This window comes from Muscardinus avellanarius (assembly GCF_963383645.1).
Source record: "Muscardinus avellanarius genome assembly, chromosome: 4".
NCBI lineage: Eukaryota > Metazoa > Chordata > Mammalia > Rodentia > Gliridae > Muscardinus > Muscardinus avellanarius.
Genome location: NC_137789.1, coordinates 28,702,139 through 28,722,545, shown reverse-complemented (window position 1 = coordinate 28,722,545; position 20,407 = coordinate 28,702,139). Strand labels below are relative to the sequence as shown.

Genomic DNA, 20,407 nt, shown 5'->3' with positions numbered 1-20,407 from the left:
AATGATCAAATATGGAATTTGTCAATACTTGCATCTCATTGACTTTACCTATATTAAACCTATATTAAATCAGAATATGGATAAGGATGATATAACTTCTACTTTAGTATGTCTGTTAACAACTGAATTAATAAACTTTCTGCATATACTTTTAAAGTATAAAAAATAAAAGGGAAGACTTATTTTCTAAGACAATTTTTTAAAATCACAAAGTAGAGGTACAGACATGCAGTTCTGCTATCTTTTAAGATATGTGACATTCTCCTCTGATAAACTGCAGGGTTTCTCATCACCGAGCAGGACTTATGACAGGAGGCAATCATTTTTGGATCTACTTCTGACAAATATAATCTTCCAGTGTCCAACTTAAGCTCTTTAAAACATTTTCTGCAGATTTAAAACATACACTTAATCCTAAATAGTGATAAAAAAACTATCTTTTAAAATAGTCAAACTTTGTAAAATTCTACAGTCCAGTTCAAGTTAACAAATATTTACCAAGAACATGCTTATATAATTTAACGGATCGCACACTAAACATAAATATATAGCTCTTGACTTCATGTAGCTTATGTTCTAAAGTGAGACTAAGAAAATGATGAAATAAAAATAAAGATGTAGTTGTGTTCTAAGAATGTGCAGACTATGCTTTCAGAAATCAATTCTATAGTTCATTACTAAGGGTTTGCAGACTACAGCCATATGTTTGCTTTTACATTAAAAAATAGTGTAAGGTTCTGAGTTCGATTACTAACATCGTAACAATAAAACAACTAAAAATCTTTCCTTATTTTGGTGTTCAGAAATAACAGATAGCCAATGCCCTACTTATGTACTTTAAAGAATAACAATCAGTCAAAATTCCCTGGTCTTATTTCTCAAGATCTTATCCTTCAATAGGATAAGACCTACCATGAAAAGCTGCCAAGGACTGGCCATATAATTCTTTTTGTTATTGTTGTTGTTGTAGTACTGAAAATAGAACCCAGGAGCATGCTACCTTTGAGGTACACCCTTAAACCTACTTTTTATTATTTATTTTGAAACAGGGTCTCACTAAGTTGAGGAGGGCCTCACTAAGGATTTGGGGCTGGCTGTGAACCTGTGATCCTCCTGTCTCAGCCTCAGGGGGTAGGGGTGTAGCACAGAGATAGAATGCTCCTGGGTTTAATCCCCTAGGACCACACACATACAAAGTAAGTAAGTAAAGTCTAATTTCCTGAGCTTGAGGGATCTTGTTGAGGAAGTTTCTACCTATGCCTATGTATTGGAGTGTTGAACCTATGCCCTTCTCTAATAGCTTCACAGTTTCTGGTTTAACTTCCAGGACTTAGATCCATCTCTAGTTGATTCCTGTGCATGGTGAGAAATGAGGATTTAGTTCCATTTTTCTACCAATGGATAGCCAGTTTTCCCAGCACCATTTGTTGAAATGGTTGTCTTTATACCAGCTTATGTATTTGGCCCCTTTGTTAAAGATCAATTGAATATAAATATGTAAATACTAAAACAAGAATTAATAAGTGGGATGGCATCCAACTAAATAGTTTCTGCTTATCAAAGAAAATAACCAAGAGTCTAAAGAGAGAGCCTATAAAATGTGAAAAAAAAAATCTTTACCAGCCATCTCTTTGACAGAGGTATAATATCTAGAATAAACAAAGAACTTAAAAACTTTACACTAGAAAAAACAATAACCCAATCAAGAAATAGGCATCTGAATTGAATAGACACTTCATAAAATAAAAGATACAAGTGGCCAAAAGATACATGAAAAAATGTTCAACATAATTGGCAATCAGGAAGATGCAAAGCAAAACTACACTAAGATTGATTCTAACCCCAATCAGAATGGCAATTATAAAGAAGTCAAGTAAGAATAAATGTTCAGCAGCTATGGAGATCAGTGTGAAGATTCCTTAAAATACTGGGAGCAGATCCACCATATAACATAAATTTACCACTATTGGTAAAGGGGTTGAAAAGAGAGAACCACAGTAATATATGCATATACATGTTCATGGCAGCACAATTCATAATAGCCAAATTATATAACCAAATCAGTTGTACATCAACAGATGAATAGATTACAAAATTATGAAGAATAAACACAATGGGATTCTACCCAGCAATAAAGAAAAACAAAATTATCACATTTGCCAAAAAAATGGAAGGCTTTGGAGAACATTATGTTAAATGAGATTAGCCAATCACTGAGATTGAAAGGTCATACACTTTTTTCTAATATGTACAGGATAGAGAGTAATTGGGATACAAAAGAAACTCCAAATAATGGAAGAGAAACACCAGTGGAGCCAGGAAGGATGTCTAAAAGTAGGGGAGAAAAAAGACTAAGGATTATTAATGGAAATACTAGCATTGACTATGTGTATGTATATACAATGTCTATCTTGGTACTCTGTATTGGGAGTGAGGAAAATGGGGAGATGGTAAAGGGACACCAACTGCTGTGCTGTGTGCATGTATGTCATTGTCAAAATGATTTATATTATGATGTGAAACTATTATGCACCATTAAATACACAAAAAAAGTGAAAAAAGGAAAATATTTTCCTATGTTTTTCTTGGTCTCTGGTTAAAAACAAGTATTTCTTTGTACTTTTTGTAATTAGTTCTAGATCCTAAAACAATTTCATTCTTTCTGTTAATTTTTTTTTATAAATTTCCATGAAAACTAATCATTTTCCTCTATGGAAGAATTAAGCCCAAAGTTCTTATTCTCTTTTTATTTCCTATATATTTTGCAGATGAGACCAGTAATGCAAATTAGTGATTAACTGGTTGTTCTGGTAGTTAATGGACCAATTTTGTAGCTGTGCACTGGTTTCTCATAGCTGTGTTGTTATTTCTAATAACAGCATTTTGAAGTAAAGAATTTTAATTATCTTCATTTTAGAGATGAGAGAAAATAAGCTCAGAGAGGTTAAATAATATGTAAAACAGAAGTCATGCAATGATAATTTTTGTATGGGAATACATTATATACCTGGGAAAAAACTACCATGTATATCTGACATTTAAAATCCATATTTTGGTGGCAGTGTGAATTCTATCTCCAAGCTACATATCCACCCCTTTTTATTTTATTCAGAAACAGGGTCTTTCCAAGTTGCTGAGGCTCTCAATAAGTAGCTGAGGCTGGCATCAACTATGCAATTCTTCTGTGTCAGCCTCCCAAGTATTGGTAATTACAAGCATGCATCACTGTACCTAGCTCAAATCCACAATTATAATCATTAAATCAAAATAATTGTTTTTTCCAGACATCCATATTCAAAAATATGCTTTGCCTATGCAAACATGCATAAACACATATAAAATGTATATATATACATATATACATACATATGTATGTATACATATACATATATATATGTATATGTATACATACATATATGTATATACATACATACATATGTGAGTATACTTTTTTACTTATTTCTGTATATATAACTGAGAACGTTCTCTAAGAGAATATTTGTCATTGCCATGTTCTTTGAAATATAATTTTTTTCATTTTATTTTATTTTGATTAAATTCTCTGTATATTATAAAAATGCCTGTCATGACCCAATGAATTGATTTTATGACTCACTGATGTTGACCACAGTTTGGAAGATCTACTCTAAATGATATCATCTCTGTATCAGTTTTGTACAATGCATTAGAATCACTCATTTGGCTAGGGTGTCTGTGGTAACTTCCCATGATGATATTACTGTTTCTTTCTCCTTCCTACAAATGTTCTTTTTCACTGTCTCTTTATATAGGGTTACCAGCAAGTCTTTTTTTAAACAGCATTATTAATTCTGCTCTGAGAAACCTAGCTTTTAGGAGAAACAGATAGTCTTTTGTACCTTTATTCCAGATAAAGATTCGTCATCAGTTTGGGGTAATATTTAGATTAACTGTATTTATCTAATTGAACTAAAATGTCAATTTCAGTGTGCTTCCTCTCCATTTGCTCAGACAATATCTTCTGGCTACTTAATATTTTCAGGCACATCTCTTAAGTTCTGGAGGCATACAGATAACCACAACTGGCAACAATACCCATGCTTTAAGAAAGCTTTCCCACTGCAACAGGCACACAAGCCAACAAGCCATTTCTTTATTTAATTTAGTTTAAACATCCCAAATAAAAACCTCTTCATCGCCTATTCCACACTTTAAGACTGTAGGTTAAATGGTTGATTTAAAAAATACAGAAATTACATTAAATTTTTAAATTTTATCTAATAATAAAAGTGCAGAAAAAAGCATAGGTCTTACCATGACAACTTGGGAGGGCTCTGTTCCATCCAGGTCTTCCATCATCTCCCATAATACAGGTGAGTGTTGAGTAGCCTTGAAGGACATAGCCCGCATCACAGTAATAGGTGACTGTAGACCCTAGTTTATAATCCATTCCAAGTCGGGTGCCATTCATTATATTGCCTGGATCAAAGCAGGACTCCCGGAGTTTTGCTGAGAAACAGTGTTGACATGACATTAATTACTTTAAAATAATATTTCCTATAAAACCTGAGTGTATGTTCATTTCTTTCTCTAAACTACAAAAGAAGGCACCACCACCACCCCTTCTTGTCTAAGTGTTTGAAGCTCAGTGTACAAAGTACACCTTATCCATATCTGAAATTTTGCTAAAATATTTTGGTAAGTAAGAGAACAAAAGTCTTCTTGAGATTTTTCATTAGAATTAGTATCTAATGTATACAATCAAACATAGAGTCCTATTACTTATTATAACTTGTGTGTTATAATTCATTCATAAATAATATAAATGAGATTACTTTGGAAAATAAGCAGAACCTCCTATAATACTACTTTATTTTAAAGATCTTCTTTAGTAACGTATACCCAGTCCACATTACTGAACCTAGAAGTTATTCTACAGCCTATGCTACACTTAGTTAGTTCTTCAGGAGGAATGCCAAAGACCCTGTTTTTCCACTTGCAACTATTTCTCTTAACCTCTTTTCTCTAGTCATTCCTTCATTTCAATCAGAGGTATCTCTGGTGTAAAATAGCAATAAAGCTTTTACAAAACCCAAAGCATGTTCTTTTGAGACAGGTTGTTTATACCAATACCAGGTACTTTCAGAGCTAGAGGTAACAAACAAAATGAAATACAAACTTTATTCACGCACACACAAAAAGATCTGTGTTCTGTGTGCCTGGAGCACACTAGAGACTGAATAGTATTTTGAAAATATTTAGAAAAATAGGAACATTAGTTTATTCATTTTGTGATAGGCACAAAAATAATTTTTAACAAATATAGAATATAATGTCTTGAGATTATTCCTATTTTATTATTATTATAGATTACTTAAGAAATAATAAAGAAGTCTGGTGTGGTGGTATATGTCTGTAATCCCAATACATGGAATGCTGAGACAGAAGGATCATAGGTTCAAAGTCAGCCCCAGCAACATATAAGATCTTAAGCAACTTAGTGAGACACTGTTTCCAAATAAAATAGGAATGAGGGTAGATAGCTTGAAGATAGAACGCCCCTGGGTTCATACTCATGAAGAAACAAAGAAATCTATAATGCAAAGTTTATTATAAAAAATTAAAAATAGCAAATATGATTTTCTACATCAGAATTTGTACTATTGAAAAGTTGGGAGGTGTGTGTCTCTGGTTATGAGCTGTAGAACCATCAGAATTTAAGACAACAATTTCCTCGAGTTTGTTAAGTATAAAATGTATTATTATAGTATGCCAAAATGTGATTAATTCCAATAGTAAGAATATATTCCTTCCATTCATAAGAAATTTACAAAGATTTTAAGATACTTCTATGCCTACAAAATACGAGAAATCTTTGTATTAGAAAGAATACTTTATATATAATTTCTTCCAACAAAACTAAGAAAGAAAATGGTAGACTCAAACATTTAAATAATTTTAATGGACTATCAGAGGAATGATAAAGATCTACTTTCTTGGCTTCTTATTTTCAACAAATACTTCAAAGCTTATTACCTAAACAACTCTGGAAAGAGCATTCATAGAGTAGTCTATTAAGAGAAACCCTGTTTCAAAATAAAGAATAAAAAATAGGACTGGGGGCATAGCTTAGAGGTAGACTGTCCTTGCACTCAATTCCTAGCATAGCACACGTGCACACACACACACACACACACACACACACACACACACACACACCACACAAGAGAGAGACAGAGAGAGAGAGAGACAGAGACAGAGAGAGACAGAGACAGAGAGAGACAGACAGACAGACAGAGAGACAGACATAATGACAGACACAGAAAGACAGAGAGATAGAACGAGACAGAGAGACAGCGAGAGAAAAAGAGAATTACATTAATTAAATAATTATAATTGTGATGAGTGTTACATGAGGAAAGGTACCTAGGAAATTTCGTGATTAGTGACAACTAAAGTGAGCATTGAGTAGCTGGGTATGGTGGCGTTGCACACTTGTAATCTCAAGACTTGGGAGGCTGAGACAGGAGAATCACAGGTTCTCAGCCAGCCTCAGCAAATTAGGAAGACCCTCCACAACTTAGCGAGACCTTGTTTCAAAATTAAAAAAGATAAGAGAGGGCTGGAGTTGTAGCTCAGAGATAAAATGTCCCATGAGCTTTGATAAAATGGTACTGATTAGATGAAAGGGATATGGACATGAAGGAGAGCCATGTGCTAGACTATACAAGTTGGATAAGCTCAGTTCCCTTATCTAAACTAAATGACTCAATTTTCTCTTCAGCACAAGCACAGGAGCACACATGCACAAAATTTCAAAATCAAAAACATCACTGTTTTGGTCAAAACTATGGAGTTCCTTCAACTCTTGTCATCTAAGTTGCTTATACATGCCTATAACATATTTGGAGAATATTTTGACGATACTGATATAAATTGAAGTGGCATATACCTTTTAACCCAGTGACATTTACATATAAGAACGTTGTAGATACCTTCACAAATGTATTCAAGAAAACATGTAAAAGAACATTCATCTCATTATAATTCATCTTTGCTGGTAAAAAAAAGTAGAATAGTCTCTATCATCAAAAAAACCTATCAATTATAACATTATGACATAAGACAGAATATCATAAAGAAGTTAATAAGCCAAAGCTGTTTCTAACATTCTAATATTGATAAATTTTAGAAGCAATGTAAAGGGAAAAAGCAATTTCTAGAATATACATGATGAAAATATAAAATCTGTATGAAATGGGTAAATTATGCACATGATGGAACATATAAAATATATACGTAAGCATACATATGTGGAAAAAGTAAGCACCAAATTCAGGATTAATCAGAAGGTTACTGTCATGGAAAGAAGAGCAATATCTTAAAATTACCCTAAGTGCTACCCTACTGAGTACCCTAAGTCCTCATGGTTTTCCTGCATAGCTAGCTTGCTGGGTCCTGGCATAAGGTTAAGGGGTATCTCCCAGGTGGTGAGAACATAATTCTCAATTCTACTCTACAGAACAACACTGGCTACCTAACTCACAGTCCCAATTTCTAAGTATCTCTAAAATCTTCTGGGTCAGAGATAGTAGCATTTGCAAATAACCTTAATAAATATCTGGGACACTGGATGTTCACACTCTGTCCTACACCATCTGCACACTTGCCTTCTGACAAGATCATTTTCTCAGTTTGCCTACGAGATAAGAGTCTCAGAGAGGGCTCAAGATTGCCACTGGAATTAACTCTACCGCATTCCAGGTCCAGCACATACCCTCAATCTGGCATGCATTTTCAAGAGACAATAGAGATATTGGGGAACTCCAGGCATCTGCATTATGCTGAGTTCTAAGACTTCACTTTCCCTAAAAGCAACAACAACAACAACAAAAAAAAAAACTTGAAAGGTTTTATTTAATCTATACAATTTTCATTTATTAAAAATAAGAAGCAATAAATCTGAAGTATATATTTTTAGAATTCAGTTGATAGTTTGAGATAATTTATCAATATATCTATAGATTCAATTTTCAAAAAAGAAATTTCACCCTTGAAAAACTAAGATCTAAATCTCCCTACAGACAATGAGCATAAAATTGTATGATCTCAAATGTGGAATTTTAAAAAGGTGGACTCATGAATACTGAGAGTAGAACCATGGTTATCAGAATTCGGTGGATAAGGATGGTAGGGGTTGAATAATGGGTGCTAAGTTAGAGTTAGAAAGGAGTAAGAAGTTACGTGCTATTGCACAGAAGGGTGACTGTAGAGAATGATGATATACTGTATATTTTTAAAAAGGCATAAATCAACTGGGTATGATAGCACATGCCTGTAATCCCAGTACTTGGGAGACTGAGATAAGAGGATAACAGGCTCATAGACACCCTCAGAAATTTCGTGAGGCCCTCCACAACTTAGTGAAAGTGTTTCAAAATAAAATAAGGTTTGTAAGGTTTGGAGTGTAGCTCAGAGGTAGAATGCCCTTTAGCTCAATCTCCAATACCAAACACACACACACACACACACACACACACACACACACATAGACACACACACACACACACGATTTTGATTGCTTTCACCATAAAAAGAAAAACATTTTAGGGGATAGATATTTAATCTGATTTAATCATTTACTACATTTGTACACACACACACACACACACACACACACACACGTGTGTGTGTGTGTGTGTGTGTGTGTTTGTATGTAAATATATATACATATTTAAATATCACAAGATAAGCCATAAGTATGTAGAACTTTTTTATTTTTAAGCATTTGTTCAAAAATTTAAAAAAATTAAATTTAAAAATAGTTTTAAAAATACAAACTTGAGTACAATTAAGAGAAAAATCCTTAAAATTCTAACATAATTTGTTTAAATACTTGCAGAAATATTCTGAAACATTTTAATTATTGCTATATTTTGTTCACCCTGTTCTGAATATTGGCATAATTAAATATTTGTAAATATTTTCTGAAACATGATTATTCTATTCCTATTATACTTTACACTAAAAATAATCTCTACATAAGGGTATTTGAGTGAAACTTCAATTTCCAAAAGATGAAATTTTGGTGTTTTTGTTTTTAATATTTTGTGGCCTTAGTCAATTACTGCAGAATACTAATTGCTAATTTGTTTGCCTGATACATTTCCTTTGGTAGTAATTAGAGAAATGCTAATTTCCTTCCCACTGATAGGAAAAGTCCACAGCAATTTTATAAGACAAATTGTACAATCTGTATTTAAAAATGCACATATAACTAACAAATTACCAACACAAAATTATTCACCTGTATAAAGTACCTGCAGTTTAAATCATAGTACTAAAATTGAATGTTCATATTTACCTTTGTATTCTAAATGAAATCCAGTGTAACTAACAGATCCATCACTCCGAAAAGCCAAATGCATGGTATTTGAGCTGCTTTCTATTCTCTCTGGTAACTTGCTGTCTTGAAAACTTCCAATCAGTGGACTATTACTGTCTGGTCCATCGTATATATAGAGGAAGTCATAGTTTGGTTCTATGCTAAAACTGAAACAATAAAGAAGACCGGGAGAAGCAGAATGATTGTTATTGCTAGAGTATGAGGCATAATAGTCACATAATCACATGCTCAATGCCTAAAAAGAACAACAGACCCTGTCAAAGTATTCTAATATAGAAATTTTCCTGCAATAAACACCTTGAATATGAATATTAAATCAGCAGGGGAAAAGGAAAACAAAATTTTCATATTTTCAAATATTTCAACACTTTCAGTATATTTAGGGGCGATACAATTGATTTTAAAGCAAAGAGAAATTTGCTAATGAAAGAGGATAGGAATTAGAGTCAGAAGATGTGAGTTTAAGTCTTGCTCCTGTCTTTATTAGCTACTTATTTAAGTTATATCAGTTAAATTGATGGTATTATCTATTTTTACAGTTCTATTATATCTGCATTTTACATTATGAAAATACAGCTTCTAAATTTCAAAATTTAAAAGTATTTTTAACATTCAATTGTATATAAATAATAAACAAAAGTTGAAATATAAAATTTGCTTTTAAATTACTCAAAGAAGCACTGCCCAATGTACTGGGCATTCCTTTTACTGAAAATTAATATATTGCCTTTTTTAGAACTTAACTTAGGAGAAACCTTACTAACATACTGTCGAAATTAAATAATGTCAAAAATAACATTTTAGCATATAAATTATTCAAACCAGTATCTTAAATATTGCAAAGTTGCCGGGCGTGGTGGCACATGCTTGTAATCCCTGTGCTTGGGAGGCGGAGACAGGAGGATTACGCTGGTTCAAGCCAGCAAGGCTGGCTTATGAGACCCTCTTTCCAAATAGAAAATATATATATATATAATAGGTCTGGGAGTGTAGCCCGGAGACAGGAGGGTTTCCAGGAACCCCAGTACCACCATAAATAAATAAATAAATAAATAAATAAATAAATAAATAAATAAATATTGCAAAGTTTGTATAATAAATTTGTTTTAACCTTAAAAGGTATGAGAATTATTTCACAATAGCATACTAGCCAAATACTTAGGAAGTAGAGTGGGCCAGTTAATCAGTTAGTCTTTGTATTACTAACTTTATTCCGTAAGAGTGAAAAGAATAAATGAGTTTGAGTCAAGAAAAGTGAGTTAGCTCATAAAAAACAAAACTAGCAAGGTTTACCATTGTGTAATGTCTATCAGCAAAGTAACTAACTTGTCATTTTGTCCTCTTTATATCTAATGTCGAGATATGTTAGGTGAATAACAAATCTACAAAGAGGTTAAGTGTCTACAGCTGTTTCCTTCCTTAATGTGTGTGCCTGTACAGGAACGTTCCTCTCCTCGATTCACTTGTGCACAAATGGTGGTGAAGTGTCAATCTGTTCATAAATAAGGGCGCCTGTCACATGGGAACATTTGCTAAACATAGAACTACTGCATTTTGCTTTAATTTATTCAGTAGCTTCCCAAGTCCAATGAATTTATATTGAAACTTTTCAGGGATCTGAAGCCTGAATTTTGGTAACTGTTGGGATAATATAGGAGAAGCCAGAAGAGTAAACCCGATTTCACTACTTATTCCTCTTGGTCTGGAACAAAACACAACCTTCTTAACTTCTCTCTTTGGATGTGAAGATACATTGGTAATTACAATTTCCTTGCCTGTCTTACTGTTGGGAGAGTCAGTGGAAACAAATGCTCTGTAAATGATACAGAAGTATTTTGATGCCTTTACCGGTGCATTGCAGTCTCATATACTAAAGTTTAGAGTGATATGGGATACAGAGTATTTTTTATACTTGGATGACTACAAGCCTATGTAACAATGAAATATAGATCATTTCTTTTTAATTTATTGTTTTCTCTTAAATACGTAAAATACTGATTTCCAGCTTTTTAAAAATAAAAATAAAACACAAGTACAGCTTTTATAGGATATTTTAGGATATTAAGTCATAATGATCATTTTTTCCACAAAAACTGAAAGGACAGTGCATTCTAATAATACATTGCATTTTATAAGTCACTTTTATAAACTTGGCCTTGCCAATTATCCTGTGGTATAAGTAAGGGATTATGATTTTTATTTTACCAAATGAGGACAATAAGGCCCTGAACAGTCAGTGGTTTCCCTAAGGTCACATAATAAATGGCATAACTGAAAATTAAATCTATGTCGTGTTTTTCATGTAGTAGAAACTTCTAACCCTAAATTATTAACTAGAATTATTTTATAAGCAAAATAAGCCCTGTATTTAATATCTTGAGATTTCTAGTGTCTATACTGGCATTTCCTCAACTGTAAAAATAGAGAAAACAATAGTGTTTACATTGGGAAGTTGTCCTATAATAGGATCCTGTAATAAAACTAACAATATCATTGTTGTTCTTGTGATATCAATTAGCAGCATATCACTATAAATGCAGAAATAGAAAATCTATGTATTGAAACCTGTTCAATTTTGAAGAGTTCTAATTATTATTTTATATAGAAATATTGATTTTATTTCAAAAAGGTAAGGTCAATTATTGATATTTATCATATTTCAGCACAAAAATTAGCAAAAAAATGAATGTTGAAACAAGGCCTGTTTTTCCCCATACTCACTGCATGACTCCAGTGATAAAAAATAAAAATATTAAACACAAATTTATTTATTTATTTATTTATTTATTTATTTATTTATTTATGTGGGTCTGGGGATGGAACCTAGGGGCATTCAACCTCCGAGCTATAGCCTCTGCCCTATTTTTTATTCTTTTTTTTGAAACCGGGTCTCACTGAGTTGCAGAGGGCCTCACTAAGTAGCTGAGGCTGTCTGCGAACTGCGATCCTCCGGTGTCTGCATCCCGAATGCTGGGATTATAAGCATGCAAATTTATTTTTAAAAATACCTTGTTTCATTGTGTTAGAAAATATATATTACTATGTAATTTAACTGAAATATTAATTTTAATGTTTTATATAAATATTAAGCAGCTTTAATACATAGGAGGAAGAAAGAGGTCGTATTACTGAGGGAAATCCTATTGATTTCATCCATCTCTGTGGAGATTCAGAAAATATCTACTTAGGAAATCTTTTAGCTGCTATTTTCCAACATTTCTAGTAAAATGTTTGATTTACTTATTTCTTTGTTTTACAGCTCTGAGGATCAAATCTAGGGCCCTGTGCTTGCCGAGCAAGTGCTCTGCCACTAAGCTTGGTGGCGCATGCTTGTAATCCCCGCGCTTAGGAGACTGAGACAGGAGGATCGCACGATTTCGAAGCCAGCCTCAGCTACTTAGTGAGGCTTTCAGGAACTTAGTGAGACCCTGTTTCCAAATAAAATATAAAAAAGGTCTGGGAGTACAACCCGGAGGTAGAAAGCCTCTGGGTTCCACCCCCAGTACCACCAAAAATAAGTAAATAAATTAATTAATTAATTAAATAAAATAAAATCCAGCCCTTTCCATTGTAGCCAAAGATACCACATTTCATATTATTACAGCTTCTATGTGAGGAACTATAAATTCATTCAAATAAATAACTTCTCCAATGTAACAGAGATGGAAGTGGTTGATCTAGAACTCAAGCTCAGTTGCCCTTTTTCCCATACAAGTTATACCCCTTATTACTTTAGTACTAAGTTTATCCTGCAATTCCTACTACTAAGCAACAAATTAAATTTGAAATATTACCATGAAAAGCTCTACCATGAGACAGGTTCTGCTGATAAGTCATAGAGAAGTAACCCATCAAATTTTCTTTTTCAGCTTCACTTATGAGACCACCAGAAAGAAAGTAATTAGGAATATGTGTCTTCCCAAGCCTACTGGTGGTGCTACACCTATGGGTTTTTTAAATGTTTAGAGTGGTGTAAATACGGGAGAAAAAAACATATTGAAGTACTGGCCTTTTAATCCTGAAGTTTAAAAAAAAAAACTAAATCTTTTTGAAGCAGTGATGGTAAGTACAAAGAAAAAAATCTATAAAGAGATCAAAGTCCACGAGAATCAATAAACCACTGGACCTTTAACAGTTTCCCCTGCACTGGAAATCTGGTATAGACTCTAGAAAACATCTTTCATTACTGCTGTTCTATGATTCAAGATTTTGTGAATTGTTAATTGCAAAGTATTGGGATTAAGAAAAAATAATTAAATTTATCATATACAGAAATAAAAATCTGTCCCATACAAACACTAAGGCAAAACAACCCAAAAAGACTTTTTAAATGTAGAGCTCACCTGATAAACGCCAAGGAGATGACATAGTCCGCATTGACGGTGATGGTCCAGTCACAGTCCCTGCTATGCGGGTACGGATGAGGGAAGTTTGGCGAGAGAATAAAGCCTGAAGATCCTGTTAAATTGCCTCCACAGGGTGCTTTAATTTAAACAAGCAAACAAAATCCCTTAAGAGATTAATAAAATTTATTAGCTACCAATATTTGTGAAAACATTTCTCTAAGAGGGTTTATGAGGTTTTGTACAGACCTGCCATTTAGAGTGAGGGATACCTGGCTACTGCATTGGCTTTCAAGAATAAAAATATTCAAATATCTCTTATAGAATACATGCATGGATCCCTCAAATTTAAATGATTTGTTAGCTTCCAAAACCAAGAAAAAAAATTATAGATGTAGTTTTTTTCTCTTTCCGTTACTATAGGTTTTTTGTTGTTGTTGTTGTTTTATATTTTCATGTGAAAGAAAAGCATTGAGAAGAGAGATAAAGATGGTTTCCTAAGCTGCTTGTGGTGGCTCATGCTTGTACTATCAGTATTTCAGAGGCTGAGAGAGGAGAATTCTTGACCCCCTCAGCAGTTTAGTGAGGCTCTCTATAATTTCTCTACAATTTATTAAGAGTCTGTTTCAAACTGAAAAATAAAATAGGGCTGGGATTTAGCTCAGAATGAGAATGCCTCTGGATTCAATCCCTAGTACCACAAAAAGAAAAAAAAAAATAAGATGGTTATTTAAAAAAAAAATCAAGCCGGGCGTGGTGGCACACGCTTGTAATCCCCACGCTTGGGAGGCGGAGACAGGAGGATCGTGCAAGTTCGAAGCCAGCTATGCTGGCTTAAGAGACCCTGTTTCAAAAAAACAAGGGTTTTGGGGGTTTCCAGGGACCCCAGTACCACCAAAAATAAATAAATAAATAAATAAATAAATAAATAAATAAATAACAAAGTAAAAAAAACCCTCTAATAATAAATTGAACAATAGGAAAATGATAATTGTCTCATGTTTACATCTATGACACATTTGTGTTTCTATGGAGGAATAGCTTTGATAATAGTTAATGAGCAAGAATGAACAATTTTCTGAGAATGTATACTACTTTACAACATTCTTATATAGAATGTTAGGATATTCCTAAAATCCTGTTGCCTGACTTGTTTAGAGTAGACACTCTAGTTATTATAGTGAGCCCAACAAAAGGTTTCTATAATCTTTGACACACTCAAAAGTTGTCAGAGAAACTCAGAATAGATTCCTTATTGGGATTATTTTAATTATCTTAAACATAGCTACGTTCAGAAAAAAATGTGTTACTCAAAAGTTGGCAAGCTTCAAGAAAATAATAGGGAAACGAAGGCATAAATGTTCTTGATGGGGTGATGAGAGACTAGGGAATAACACACACACACACACACACACACACACACACACACACACACAAACACACACACACACACACACATGGAAGGGAAAGACAAGGATTCTCATATTCTCTTGAAGTTTTTCACACAAAATTATTTCAGCATTCTCATCTACAAATTGTAGTTGTCTCAGATAAATATTATCATTCAGCCAAAAGGCATATAGATTATTTTAACAACAAATACTAGTTTTGGAAGAAGAATATTGGTCATGTCAACATTTCAGTGCCTCTGTTCTTGGTCTGAGTCTAGATATGTGAATTTTTCTTTCAATTGATCATTTTTGATAGCCATTTTTGCATTTCCCCATGTCTCTCTGTGCCCTTTGTCCCAGTGCATCCGTGCCCTACGAGCAGATAACCTCAGCTCTCTACAGCACAGAGGATATTTAGTGGTTCTAACTGAGTGTATTCAGTACTGCTATCCTATTACTTACATAGTTTTGTAGTATTTATCAAATTATTAGGCATAAACCATCTCAACTTCCTATGGTCTTTCCTATAAAAGTTCAGTGTCTGCAAAACTAGAGGATAAATAACACCTTTTCCAGTTAAGACAAGATCTTCAACCTGGTCACGGAAGCCTTTTTCCTTCTCCAGAACATTTTCTAATTAACTGTCCTTCTTAAAGATTTTCATCTTAAACATAAATCAAAGTTCTTTAGTTTTTCTCACCTTTTTTTCAGCTGAGGATGTTGAATTTTACCCAATGTTTAGAAATCCCCATATTATACTTTTGTTTAGAAATACAGCATATTGTAAGACAATATATTTCTCTATAAAACTTAGATTCTAAGACTCACTTTAACATGACTTAGCTGAACTTCCTCATATTTGCCTATATCAAGATCAGACGTGTACCTTACAAGATCCTATTCTTTGCATCCAATGATTAGTTACTCCTTTTTTGCACTGATTTGGAAGAAATTTTTACAAATCAAATTTGTGTTAAATTTTTTCTTCCTGATCTTTCTCTCACATCCAACTTTAAGACAGCATGCAACCTGTTCGGAGAATAGACTGGACTTAAAGTACAACATTCTCTGATCTACGCAGTCAAGCCACATTTTCATACCACCTTTGGGTTCTTACTCCTCTCTAAAAAACTAAAGACAATACCTTTCGCCTAACTCCTGAGATATCTGCTGATTGGCTAAAGTTTTCTTTCTATTACAATAGTCCCTCTTGCCCACATCTATTCCCATATGATAATATTTTTGAATAAAAGTCTCTCCTTACTAAGTTCAGATTGAATTTAATTTGTTACAACTATGATTTGATGAAAAAATTCTAGTATTATCTCTGTCTGTTAACCATAGACAGACAAAAGTGATTAGCAAAGCTGATTACCAAATGGGAAAAAATTATTCTGGTGTTGTATCTTAAAGAAAAGTGGCAAAATATTCATCAAGAGAATAATTATTTTATATTTATAATTTTATTTATTTTGGATTATATTCAGAGAGACACAATAACCTTTCTTATTGCCTGGAGACTCAGATGTTTTTATTTGGTCCTTTTCTCCTGTAGTCGTCTCCTAAACAACTATTTTTCCCTCAGGCTCCTTGCCCTCAAACAAACAATTCTTAGCTTAACTTTAAATAATCTTATATTTATAAGTATAATGGCCATTTTCTTCCTTGCTTCTTTTCATATACATAGTCATTCTTATCCCCAGCATTCACTTTAAATCCACTCTGAGCTTCTGATATTCAACTTCTAATTACCTTCTAAGTGCCTTTGTGCACAACTCAGTTTTATTGTAAAGCCCTTCTTTGATTTCATCTTCTAATTTTGGAATTGTCCTGAGTTTCTTACCTACTCGTCCTAACTCATATTATGTTACATAACAATAGGATGAAAATAACTCTTTGGTGACCTGTCCAAATTTAGAGTTTTGTCTTTCGTTTTGTTTTGTTTTTGTTTCTGTTTTTGTGGCACTGCAGATTAAACACAGGGACATTCTACCTCTAAGCTACATTCCCAGTCCTGTTTTATTTTATTTTTTTATTTTGAAACAAGGTCTCGCTAATTTGCAGAGGGCATTGGTAAGTTGCTAAGGCTCGTCAATATCCTGCAGTCTTCTTGTCTCAGCCTCCCAAGTACTGTGATCACAAGCATGCACCACCATGACTAGTTACTGCTTGTTATACACTAGATACTCCTTTTCCTGTCTCTTCCCTCAGAAATCTCTGCTGAATTCTAAAACATATACCAGAGTGTTTACTGCAGATCTCTACTTGGTGATCTATAGATTATAGGTTAACCAAACACTCATCTCAAATTTAATTTGCATCTTTTTCAGCATTCCTACTAGGTTTGATTAAATTATCATACACCTATATTCTCAAGCTAGAGGCCTGATATTCTTCTTTATTGTGGTCTTGTATCTAATCCACCAGGAAGCCCAACCAAGACTCTACCTCATACATATGTTTCAACTTGCCTATCTTTCCTTGCCTGCTACCATATTTATGAACCTTACTCATTCTTATTTCTCTTTAGAATTATTACAATGACTTGCTCTAAATGTAATACAGTCTCTACTAACATGTTTTCCCAGTGAAAACATCCAATTATACTATTCCCAAGCATAAATTTCTGCAGTGCTTTATATTACTTTGAAGATAATGCTTCAAATCCAGCACAGATTTCATGACCAGAGACCTGAAGACTTTCCAATCTCATTGACCACCAAGATAGGCAGAAAAATTACACTTAAATACTTTCAATGTACTAATAGTTTCTTGTACTTCCAAGACTTTGGTCATATAATCCCTTCTCTTTATAATATCTATTTCCCCTTTATATTCATATAACATTACTTAGGTACTAAGAATCATCACTTCCTCCAAGAAATTTTCCTGGAAAAACTTAACCTGCACTCTGTTTTATCTCTTAAAACCTCTCTGGCATCATAGAAATCTTGGCATATCTCTACTTCACTTGCTATATTTCACTTAAATATTAATTTAGGTTTCAGCATTCACCACCAATATGTAAGCCAAAGACTGTTTCTTACAGGAAATTTTATTTCTGGACTTCGGTGCATACTAAATATTCCACATATTTTTGTTGAATTGCAAGTAGCTCTGAATATTGATCATGAAAATAATGAAGACAAATGTGAAATCTAATTTGCAGTAATGAATCCTGACAGAAATAACAACCTAGTCTGCCAATGAGGTTTTTAAAATCATATGTGAATATAAAATATACAGAAATATGTCTGACAAAAATGTTAATATAAATATATTACACATAAAAGAATTAGAATGATAACAAAATATTCCTTGTGATCCTTTCAGGTGCTAAGGTGGTGAGATTATATGTAATTTGATAGAAAAGAGAGGAACAATTTTGTGTTTCAATTTTCCTTATTTTCCACTATTAATACTGGTCTTTTTCTATTGTTAAAAATTTCACATAGATACATATGAACACATATATGCATACATATGTTGTGTATATGTATATATATGTGGGGGTCCTTTCTCACTAAAGAAATAGAACAATTCACTACATATATTTTGTGTCTTACTGAATATTATCCATGATTTTACTTTGAATTGGATATAAGTCCCCTAAGTAACTTTTATTATATTATTTAAATTATTACTAAGACTTTCTTAATATATTTAATGCCATGGATCATTTTCAAAATCTACAAGAGCCAGTAAGAGAAACAGCACAGTTATTTGACATTTGTGAGTCCTAAACTATATGCAAGTAAAGAAAATTAACTTTTAAATATACTCATTGAGGTAACACTTAGAAATTCATTTCTATATTTAGGTATCTAATCATAGAGTGTCCAAAATAAAAGTCAAATATACCCATCAATTAAATTTCTGGTTGGCTTCCATAAATTCAATATAAACAATTTGTTCTGAGTTAGTTATTTTTTTTTTTGCAAGTCAGTTACATAGGCATCAACTATTGTAAAACCTTTTTAATTTTTTTTCCCAATTCAATTTTATTTGTATCTACTGTCTTCCTCAGCAGCCTACCCACACTAATGCCTTTGTTATTTACCTTCATATTGAGTACTGCTATTTTCCCTCCAGCAATGTCAAAGTAATCTTCACACTGTCAATTTTGTAGGAATGAATTCTATTAACTCTCTAAAGATGACGTCCTTCTGCTTGGTACTTGCGATGAGGCTGACTACTTCTACATGCAAGCAAAATGCTTTATGCTCCGGGGTCTGAGACACAGACTTATGGAGTTTCTAAAAAGTTCAAGGTTTAATCTTTGGCATAGTATTTCCAATCATGGAGTTCTTTCTTATCAGTTTCAGAGGTCAAGCTTTCTGCAGTCTGAGCAATTTTTCAGACTCTTTATATTTTTAGGTTATTTTCTTCATCAGAAAACCTCTAATGCACATCTTCTCCTCAAGCTATCTTTCCCTACTAAAAAAAATAATAATAATACATAGTACCGTAATCCATACAAAATTTTCCACAATCTGCTTCATTTAAGCAAGATGTGCTACTAAGGGTTTTTATGTTTTTGTTTTTGTTTTTTCTTTTCCTCTAGAATCCTAAAGCTTGCTAGCTAAAGCATATTGTTGCTAGAGGTAAAAATTTATAATTGCATATCTCAGAACTCCTTAAATTTTTACATTTGGCATTTTAGTGCTTTCTATATTATCAGTATAAAGCTATTAAATATTTTAAAATTCTATATAAAAAACATTTGACATAATGTTGCTTTTGTGATAACCTTATTAAGTGGTACACAAGTTCAAGAATTGCAACAAAGAAAGAAGTTCTATAGACATTCTTAAACCAGAAGAACTGGTACAGGCTTGTAATCCTAGTATTGAGAGGCTGAGACAGAATGGTCTCAGGATTGAGGACAACCTCAACAATTTAGTGAGCCTCTCAGTAACCTAGTGAAACCTCTTTCAAAAAAAGAAATAAAATTGTTCTAGGGGGTAGAGCTCAGAGGTAGAACGCCACTGGGTTTAATTCTCAGTACCACACACCCCAAAAAACAGAAATTCTTAGTTGTTCTCTAATTTCATCTGTACACAAAGATTCTCTTGATGATATATCTAGTCAGATTCTGATTAATTAGAAAAGTTTTAATTTAATTGTAATTTTTAGGTTAAAATTTTGTATATAAACAAGTGAAAACTTTAAAACAAATGTATGAACCATATTCCCAGTTAAATTTTGTTTGGAACATTTTCTTAAAGTTTTTTTTTCCTATTTTTATAGTTAGTTTAATATAAGTGAACTGATGTTGGACTACTTAG

At 32.9% G+C, this 20,407-nt stretch overlaps 1 protein-coding gene across 3 annotated transcripts in view; it reads right to left on the bottom strand.

Moving 5' to 3' along the window:
• Positions 1-20,407, bottom strand: part of CSMD3 (CUB and Sushi multiple domains 3) — a gene marked incomplete at both ends in the record, with an annotated part of 1,156,743 nt that overhangs the window by 277,053 nt on the left and 859,283 nt on the right. For all 3 annotated transcript variants that reach the window (XM_080694904.1, XM_080694905.1, XM_080694906.1), the window contains 3 exons: positions 4,294-4,488; positions 9,344-9,531; positions 13,729-13,867. In XM_080694904.1, the coding sequence (XP_080551030.1) occupies positions 4,294-4,488; positions 9,344-9,531; positions 13,729-13,867 (522 nt within the window). The remainder of the gene's footprint in view (positions 1-4,293; positions 4,489-9,343; positions 9,532-13,728; positions 13,868-20,407) is intronic.